Source organism: Pistacia vera, unplaced genomic scaffold, assembly GCF_008641045.1.
Source record: "Pistacia vera cultivar Batoury unplaced genomic scaffold, PisVer_v2 Contig956, whole genome shotgun sequence".
Lineage (NCBI taxonomy): Eukaryota > Viridiplantae > Streptophyta > Magnoliopsida > Sapindales > Anacardiaceae > Pistacia > Pistacia vera.
In genome coordinates this window covers 207720-218726 of record NW_022196841.1, presented here as the reverse complement: position 1 = coordinate 218726, position 11007 = coordinate 207720, and the positions used below count along the sequence as shown (strand labels likewise).

At 33.5% G+C, this 11007-nt stretch overlaps 1 protein-coding gene across 1 annotated transcript; it reads left to right on the top strand.

The window, feature by feature from the left end:
• The first annotated feature begins 1795 nt into the window (after nucleotides 1–1795).
• Nucleotides 1796–2887, top strand: LOC116121026 (F-box protein CPR1-like). Its single transcript, XM_031406986.1, has one exon. It carries the CDS (start codon nucleotides 1796–1798, stop codon nucleotides 2885–2887), a length of 1092 nt encoding a protein of 363 aa, XP_031262846.1.
• The last annotated feature ends 8120 nt before the right edge of the window (nucleotides 2888–11007 follow it).

Genomic DNA, 11007 nt, shown 5'->3' with positions numbered 1-11007 from the left:
ACATTTTTATAGTTTGTACCTTATTCATGTATAATGTCTATTTTTGTGAATCATTTCTTTATTTTTGTTCTGCCTGATCTCTTCAATTTGTTAATATGTCACTTAATTACTAAAATTAGTGTGACTGGTAAGAGTGCGACAGAGTGAGTAGTTGAAACTAATGATTGATAAATAGTTATAAATATAATAATGATATTAACGGTAGAATATTATGATAATAGTTTAATATCTATTGATTACAAAAGAGAGATATAATGAGTAGTTGAAATTAATGATTGATAAATAATTGTTATAGATATAATGGTCAATATTGTAATAACAGTATAAAATATACTAATCAATGAAAAGTGATGAAAGAGGTGTAAAAATTAACGACTTGTAAGTAGTTATAAATATAACAATATTAACGATAGAATATTATATAATAAAGGTTTAGTATATATCTACTAAACATAGAAAAAAAGAGTGAACAAGTGGTTCAAATTAATGATTGATAAATACTTAAAGATATAACGATATTAATAGTAGAATATTATAATAACAGTTTAGAATCTACTAACACATAAAACAAAGATCAAAGAGTGAACAAGTTGTTAAAATTAATGACTTAGAAATAGTTATAGATATAACGGTTTCGATGGTAGACTATTATAAAAATACTTTAGTATCTACTGCACATAGAAGAAAGAGTAAATGAGTGATTAAAATTAATGATTAACAAATAGTTAAAGATATAAAGATATTAACAGTATAATATGATAATAATAGTTTAATAGTTGAAATTCATCATTGATAGATAGTTATAGATATAACGGTATATAACGGTATTTAACGGTAAACTACAATAACAATATGAATTGTACTTGTATATATCAATTTCTTTCCGTATATTTATTTATAAAAGATATATTCTTATTAATTTTTATTCATTAAAGTCCTATGTTACTGACTGTTATGTGTATAAATCAACTCTTACATAGCATATTATATTGCCCCTCTTAGATAGCACATTACCATAGTTTTTCGTCCTTAAAACTAATTTAATTACTTTCTTTGCCTTGACTTATTTCTGGATTATTTTTATTTTTTATTTTGAAGATAATTTCACAAAGTTTCCTTACCAATATTCAAATTTTATCAGAGTCCTGGGAACCAAAACCATTTGCGATGGAAACTGTTAATAGTTATACATTCACAAAAGCACTTCTTCAATTTATTATTATTACCCAAAGTCTATGCCTTTATATTTATATTTTTATTTTTTCGTCAAACTTTGTAACACGTCCTTTCTTAATTATAATCCCCTTCATTTGATCTCCTCGCGCTATCTACAGTCAAATTTAGTCTCAGATAATCCTTGCTTCCAAGTTGTAGATGTGCTTGCATTTGTACTGTTTTCTTGATGATTAAACCTAAATTTAGGATTCTGGTACTAGTTATATTTTTGGTAGTTTTGAGCGATAAAAATAAAAATAGGGTCTCTTAATATAGTCTTTTTAGTACTTAGATTTTTTTTAGTCATATTACATATATAAACTAAGCTCATACATATAAGCTGATGTACTGTAATAAGATTGGATAATCTAAAATTAAAAATAGTCTAAACAAGCTAAAATGAATAATGATTGATGTAGTTTGTATGTGTAACATTAACTAGATTTTATTTATCTGTTCTGCATATGAAATGCACATACAATGTTCATCTATTTGCTTTCTTATGGTACAGAAAAAAGAAGGATAGTCCTTTCTAATCCTACTATTTAATCCAATGATGAGTAGATTGAGAAAGATAGAGATGGCAAAAATCCCGCTTGAGATCAGGTCCAACATATTTTCAAGACTTCCTGTGAAGATTATAGGCAAATGCAGGTGCGTATCCAAAGATTGGTTGGGCATATTAACTGATCCCTATTTCTTACAGCTACACCTTGAGCGAGCTCAGAAAGATCGTCAGTTGCTGTTTCTTGATCAATCCGCTGATCATGATGACGAGGAAGACAATCGGAGACAAGTTGCTCGCTTCTTCACCACAAACATGGAGGGCGTAATGCAATTCAGAGCTCGTGGACTTGTCGTTGGCTACATGTACATGATACCATCGGGCCATGGCTTGGTGTGTCTCGTTAACAGAGGGATTTTCTATGCCTTCAATCCCAGCATGAAGAAGATTGCAAGACTCCCCAAGGCGCAACCTTCCACTTGCGGTGGAGTCGATGCAGGATTTGGCTACATTCAATCAACGAAGGAATACAAGCTAGTTCATCTCTATAACATTAAAAATGAAGAAGCGTTGGAGTACACCATCAAATGTGAGATCATGACTTTATCAGATGGCGGCGTAGTGAGTTCTAACTCATGGAAACAACTCGAGAATGAATGCCCTGTCATGGTTTCTGGTTGGGGCGTTTTAGTGGACAAGAAGTTTTACTGGATGGTGTGGGAAGGATGCAACCCCACAGAGAATCAATTAATCATGTCCCTAGATTTGGAAACGGAAACGTTCGGTTTCATTCCTCATCCACATGTGACTTCTTACGTGGAAGGAAACGACATGTTTTTGGTGGAACTTCAAGGGCAGCTGTGTTTGGTGGACACTTTTGCCTATCCTCCGGTCACAAATGTGTGGATTCTGAAAGATCCAGTGAAGAAGATATGGGTGAAGGAGTACACCATTGATTTGACTAAGTTGGAAGGATTTGATGATGAACTGACACAAATCTTTATTCTTGGCTATCTGAATGGAGAGGTTATTATCAATTCTCAGCAAGAGAGGCTGGATTTCTACAACATTGGAAGTCGATTCTTTAGGAGAGGTCCGAATCTGAATTTGCGAAGGGATACTGGGATCTGCATTTACGCAGAGACCTTCTTCTCATTGAAGGACTAGTTCGAGTTGGGTGTCTTAGTTTAATTGTTCAAGTCGGGTGCATCTGTCTTTCCTTTGCAGCTGTTGGTGTTGTCGTGTTGAAGACATAAATGGAGTTGGTATTATTAATTAATAATATATGGTTAATTAAAGCTGTAATCTAAATATGGGAGTAGTTAATTAAAGTTGTAATCTATATATGGGATTTCAAATTAAATTATGATGTTGGTGCTTTTATTGCAACATACCATGCTAACTCTCAGTTACTAAATATAAGATTCTCTCTTTAGCCTTATCTTCTATACAAATTAGTGATATTCACAGCATTATATGCCACGAAATGCTGCAAGATTAGTGTTTAACTAAATCCAGTTATTTTATTTTTAAATTTAATAAATAAATTAATAAAAACATATATTCTGTTTTATTAAATACTTTTTTGAAATATAATTCCTCAAATATGCATATATATGATATAACTTTTAGAAAGCACACCAATTTGAAAGTAAAACTTACCCATGTTGTGTCTAATTTCTTGGCGGTCAGATTTGTGCCACAAGTCCTTAAGGTGTATCAAAGTCTGACAACCTGGATCCTTCCGCGTGTCATAACATATATTATATTTTATTGAATACTTTTTTGAAATATAATTTATCAAATATGCACATATATGATATAACTTTTAGAAAGCACACCAATTTGAAAGTAAGACTTACGCATGTTGGGTCTAATTTCTTGGCAGTAAGATTTGTGCCACTCATCCTTAAGGTGTATCAAAGCCTAACAACTTGGATCCTCCCACATGTCGTTCCATCAATGCTTACCTTCCCCCACAAGGTGACAACTGGCATAAGCATGGATTAAGCTATCATTAGTATGACCCGATCTATCACAAGTATGGAGATTATTAACTGAGATCCTGATTAAGGGGATTAAGCGTGCAAGCAACCCTGTAATGCCCACTTTCAACCACTATCAGATAGACCAAGTATAAAAAGAGCCCACGACCTCTGTTTTAGGTGACAGATTCCAGTTTTAGTAAAGTTCAAGAGGAAAACACACTCATGCGTGTGAAAGAGCGTTAAGTGAGAGAAGTTCACCAGAGCTAAATGTCCTCTCACATCCATTCCCCTTGTAATTTCTCTCAATCCTGTAACACCTCTAAGCAATAACATAACAGTGGATGTAGGCTTAGTCTTGGTACCATCGACAATTATAAAAATCTATTTTGTTCTTTACTTGTTTACGTCGTTTTATCAACCTTGCTGGTTACCAATAACCACGCGCACATCTTATCTAGCCCCTCTCGAGGTTGACTGGGTATCTTCGGTTGATACAAATTTTTGCATCAACAACCAAAATTCATATTTATTATTTCTTACCAAGTTTTCACAGGATTACGGGAGTGTAACTAATTGTTTTAAATAAGAGTAAACTATTTTTTCCCACCCAAGTAATGGCCTATTGACACTTTCCTACCAAAAACATTTTAAAATGCAACTTGACTACCCAAAGCACAATTTCATTAGTAAATTTCGTTATGAAGAAAGGTGGGATAGTAAAAAATCCATTATAAGTAAGGGTAGGATGCTACTCACCTCCCATCGTTCGTGGGCCACCGTACAATTAGGGTCTTGCTTTTCTAGTCAAATTCCAGTTGATTCTAGCAGCCAAAAATTCAATTTGACACCACAATCTGAACCACCGTTCGTCGGTCGTGACTCATGCATACCGTCGTGGTTGGGTTAATTTTACCCAGCCGGATTAGTTTCAATTTGATAATTTTTTAAATGGACTTGGTCTTTGATTGTTTGATGCTTATTTCGGTTTGTTTTTTGGGTTGTTTCCCTTGCTGACGATGACCATTTGCTTTTCCTTTGTTGACACACACCAAATGCTCAATGTTTTACCCCACTCATATTTCCCCTACCTTAAGCACGTGACCAATGCATGTGATCCCTCCTGGTGCGCTCGAGCGCGCAACTGCTTTGTTGTCACCTCACCAGATAAAATCTCAGTTACTAAATATAAGATTCTCTCTTTAGCCTTATCTTAGCCAACAAATAAAATCCAGATCACATTCACCTTACCCTTGTTTCTCACTGTTTAATTTAAGATCATTAATAACTATAATTTTGCTACTTACCTAATTAAAATAAATCTTTGAATTAAAATATTTTTTTAAATAGAGATATAAAATTTATGATCATTATATATTTTAAACATAAAAATAATTGCAAAAATGCTTATAAAAGTTAATGTAAATTAATGTCAAAATAGTAATAATAACCTTTGTATACATGAGTTATTTGATTGAATTAATAGTATATAAATATTTCTAAAAAATAAAAAATAGTAACATTATGCCCACTTATAGTCAGATTATCGTTGATGATGACTGTCAACCCCGTATTTGATAATGTTACATTGAAATTTCAATTGAATTTGTTCTATACAAATTGGTGATATTCACAACATAATATGCCGTCAAATGTTACAAGATTAGTGTTTAACTAAATCCAGTTCTTTTGTTTTAAAATTTAATAAATTAATTAATAAAAACATATTTTCTGTGTTATTAAATAACTTTTTGAAATATAATTGATCAAATATGCATATATATGATACAACTTTTTGAAAGCACACCAATTTGAAAGTAAAATTTACCAAAACTCAGAGTTTATTATTTCTTACCAAGTTTTCACAGGACTGCGAGAATGTAACTAATTGTTTTAAATTAGAGTTAATGGCTTTTTTCCACCCAAATAATGGCCTAATGACACTTTCCTACCTAGAACATTTCAAAATACACTTTACTAATAAAAACACTATTTCGCTAGTAAATTTCGTTGTGAAGAAGGGTAGGATAGTAAAAAAATCCGTTATGAGTAAAGGCAAGATGATACTCACCTCGCACTGTTTGCCTGTCACCACACAGTTAGGGTCTCACTTTTCTAAACCAAATTCTGGTTGATTCTGACAACCAAAATTCAATCCGACACCACCATCTAAACTGTGAGACTTTAGGGAGAAAGAGATTAGAACAACAGAAGGGATGAGAGAAGAATCGGGAATTTCATTATATTTCTTAGTTGAATGAATGAGAACTTTGATTAACAACACACTTATATACAGTCTACCAAAATGAGAGTAAGCTAAGCTAAGCTTAAGCTTCTGAAGACTCAAAGACGACATCATCTGGAGGTGAGCTGAGATGACATCGTTTTGGCTTTATTGACCAACAACCTCCCTCAAACTTAACTACCCCTGCAGTTTAAGCTTGCACAATTTACATTTCCAGTAGTCAATGCTTACAACCGTTTCCAAATTGTGCTTTAGCTTAGGCAAATAGATTGAGCTTTTGAATTTGACTTGAATTAAACTTGATTTAGACTGAAGATTTATTTAAACAACAACCTCCCTTAAACTGAACATTTCAGCTTCACTACTTTGCAAATTTTCTTTAACCTTCTTGCGAACACCTTCAAAGAACACTTGCCAACACTTGTAGCTTAACAATCAACTTTAACACTTGCAACTTAACAATCGATTTCTTTAACCTTCAAAGAACACTTGTGAACAGTTGCAGCTTAACAATCAATTTCTTTAATCGTTAAAGAACACTGCATAACACCCTAGCCAAAATACCATTGCATCTCAACACGAAAAACATCACAACTAGAATACTTTTCAATCCTTTACTTAATAGAAAAAAATTACTTCATCAGTACTAGTAAATACACCAGTAAAGGTTACACTTAATCACCGATGTAGATCAACTACTTTACCTTTAACAGAATACTACACTTGATTATAAATACAACCCAATAACTTCACATTCAACAGATTGAACTTGCACAGATTAGACTACAACTCTAGTTTTGGCACAATTTTATTCAAGATAGACAAAGAATTACATTCAACTTGCCTTTCAAGTCTTCAAACTGAGCAGCAAGCAGAGCCTTTGTCAAAATATCAGTAATTTGCAATTTTGAGGGCACATATTGGACAATAATTTTGTGAGCTAACACTTGTTCTCTAATGTAGTGAATATCAATTTCTATGTGCTTGGTTTTGGTGTGAAGAACAAAGTTAGAGACAAGAGCTCCAGCACTAACATTGTCACACCATATCATTGGGGTTTTAGTGTTTGACATCTTAATTTGGTGAACATACTATTTAGCCAAGCAATTTTAGTAACCATGTGTGCCAAAGCTCTATATTTAGCTTCAGTGGAGGATAGAGCTACTACTTTTTGTTTCCTAGAGCTCAATTGAATCAAGTTTGGTCCTAAAAAGACACAATACCCACTAGTGGATCTTCGATCCTCAATATTACTTCCCCAATTTGCATCAGCATAGCATTCTATTTCTAAAGAAACAACTTGTGTGAACTTAAGTCCATGATCCTTGGTTCCTTGAATATACCTTAGGATTCTTTTACAAGCTTGCCAATGCAAAATATTAGGTGTTTGAAGGAATTGACTTAGTTTGTTAACAGTGAAACTAAGATCAGGTCTTGTTAATGTGAGATATTACATTGCCCTTACGGTGCTTCTAAATAAAGTAGGATAAGAGAATAGCTCTCTATCACCTGAGAATAACTTTGAACTTATAGTTATAAGAGTAGAGCATGAGTTTGCATCCAGAATTTTTGTTTGGGCAATAGATCAGTGGCATATTTTGTCTATCTCAAGTGAATTCCAACTGTTATTCTTGTGGTCTCCAAGCCTAGAAAATACTTGAGAGAACCAAGTGCCTTTAGAGAAAACTCATCATTAAGCTCCTACACAAGCTTACTCACATAAACCATGTTAGATCCAGTCAACAAAATGTCATCAACATACACCAGAACATATGTAACTTATGAGTTTTGATGAAGAATGAACAAGCTAAAATCTAAGATGGAGTTTTTGAACCCTTTGTGCATAAAAGCTTGTTTGAGCTTATCAAACTAGGCTCTAAGAGCCTGTTTCAACCCATAAAGGGCCTTGTTTAGTCTACAAACATAAGATGAGTGTGCTGAATTTTCAAAACTAAGAGGTTGAACCATGTACACTACTTCATTCAAGGTGTAATTGAAAAATGCATTGTTCACCTCAATTTGTTGAATATCCCAATTGTGAGTGACTGCCAAGGTAAGGATAATTCGAATAGTTGAAGGCTTGATCACTAGACTAAAGGTCTCGAAATAATCAAGGCCAGGGGCTTGTTAAAACCTTTGGCTACCGACCTGCCTTGTATTTTTGTAGAGAACCATCTATATTGTACTTGACTCTAAACTCCCATTTGTTGCTTACAATGTTCATATCCTTTGAAAAAGGAACAAGTGTCCAGATGTTGTTCAAAATCAATGCATCATACTCACTTTGCATTGTAGATTTACATTCAGAACTAGATAGTGCTTTTTAGGCAAAATTTGGTTTTGGCACAATGGATCCAGTGAGTATTAAGGTCGTAGGCTGAACTGATGACTTAGATGGAATGGAACTTAACTTAGCTTATTTGGCCCTTGTAATTATAAGGTGAGTATTACTAGATGCATTTAAAACACTTGGAATGTTAACAAATTGTGAAGTAGTCAAATCAATTGTAAGAGGACATGATGGTTGAGATGTGGTTGCAGGACAAGATGTAGTGTAAGAACTTTGACATAAAGGTTGATGTGTGCCTGTATTAGGATGATAGGTGTCAATGTTTGATAAAGGAATCTAATAGGTTGATAAATCTACTAAAATAGTTCCAGGCAAACAAGGTTGTTGTTGTGAGGGCATATTAGTTTGTAGTTGACAAAGCTGTTGTGGTGAAGGCATATCAGTTTGTAGTTGAGAAGGTGATAAAGTAGAAACAGATTGGGGTGAGGAAATACATGTAGGACTAACAGAAGGAGTAGAGTTCAAAGTCTTACCACTTGTTGAAGGAGAATCATTAGAAGAACAAGCAACTGCAGGAGATACAAATCTAGCTAAGTGAGTAGAGAGTTTGGAGTAATTAAGAAAAAAGAAAGGAAAATATTTAGGTGTGGAATGACTTGACTCAGGTTGTGACACTGAAGCTGAAGTGATTGTAGAGAAACCGTATGAGAAGAGAAATTCATTTTCATTAAACTTGACACTTGGAGTAACAAATATTATGCCATTAGAGTTCAAACACTTGTACCCTTTATAGACTAGACTACATCTTACAAAGACGCACTTTTGGAATGAAAACTGAACTTTTGTTTGTTAAAAACTCTAAGAAATGGGAAACATGCACATCCAAACACCTTCAAAGTATCATAAGAGGGTTTAAACTTAAAAAGCAGTTGATAAAGAGATATATGTTGTAAAATCTTTGTTGGCATTCTATTAATTAGATCAACTGTAGTGTCAAAAGCAAGCCACCAAAAATGTAATGGCATGGATGCTTGAGCTAATAAGGTTAGGCCTGTTTCTACTACATGTCTATGTTTTCTCTCACTCCTACCATTTTGTTGATGCACATGGGAACATGAGTGTCGAAACTACATGCCCTCACTGGTTAAAGGGATTAAGCCATTATATTCACCTCTTTGGTCTGTTTGAATGCATTTGAGTTTATAACCAAATTGTCTTTTAGCTAAGTGGTGAAATATGATAAAAACAAACCTCACCTCAGCCTTAGCTTGAAGTGGAAAAAGCCAAGTGAACCTACTAAAATCATCTAAAAATTGGACATAATATTTTAACCCATCAGTAGAAGAAAGAGGTGTAGGACCCTATATGTCACTATGTATGAGTTAAAAAGGGAGAGTTTCCCTAGAGGATGACTTAGGTAAACTGGTTTGATGCATTTTGCCCAGTTGGCAGGCATCACAGAAGTTGATAGGTTTCAAACTTGAGTTTCTTTGTATAAAACTCATGATATGATGATATGCTTTGCTATGTGGGTGGCCTAATCTTTGGTGTCAAACTAAAGAGCTAGCATTATTATTAACAGTTAAAGCAAAAGCAGAAACAGAGATATCTTAATTGGGTAAAACATTCTTGGAAGCACAATCATGCATCAACTTATCAGTATGCTAGACAGATGGATATTGAAAGTTTTAAAGGGGTTACCAAATGATTAAAACTTATTTTGAATGGGTTATTTGTCCAATTTAGTGCAAATGAGTTGAGAATAACTGAATTAAAATATACATAAAAATAAGTAAAGAACACATTCATTTGTACATGGTTTGGCATCAAGCCTACATCCATGGGACCACGTCTAGAGGAAGCAATTCACTATGAAATACTTATGAGTTCAAATACAAAGCAAGATAACCATAGTAGTAAAACACTCCCTATTTTCTATACAGTGATTCAATCTTCTTTGGTTGAACTTCACACCATCACAGCAAGCTTCACGTGCATAGCCATCGTCATGTTGAAGAAAAGTTTCTCTTAGGGTTCAACAATGAAGACAGGACAATAGATTACACTCAAGCTCTCCTCACAAGGGAAAAACAATAACTTAATATCTCACACAATGATAAGTGATAAGGGTAATTTAAAGCCTACCAAAGCATAGAAGAAACCTTAACAAAAATAAGAACCTCGGAGAATATTAAGAGAGGCAGAACAATGTAATGTGGTTTCTTATCAAACAAAATAAAACGGGAGATATGAATGATCAACACATTAAAGGAGTGGGGACAAAAAAATTAAGCTTTAACTTTTATGTCTTTCTTTTTGCACAAGACATTTTGGGACCACAAACAAGAGAAATATTCATTTTTTTATTCAGCAAACAAACAAGAGACAAGTGTAAAGAATAAGTCAGAGAATTAATCAATGAATAATTCTATCTAGAAGACAAACAAATACGTGAGGTGTGATTTGAAGAAAAATATCTGCTAGAAATGATGTGAACACTCATAGGCAAAGGTGCTCACACTTGTGAAGGTGTTTACCTTTAGAAGTGTGTGCACAATGGATCATAAGATGAAAAAAGTTACTAACATATATGAATTAAGAGCACAACAAGAATTATCTTTATCATGTACACATGCAGAATTGAAATTATCAACACAGTCATAGTTAAGACTATTATAATGTTTATGTTGAGCATCATCATTTAAAGAAACAACAACCAAAACATCTTTGTTATTATTGCATAAAGATGAAATACAATTTGTATCAT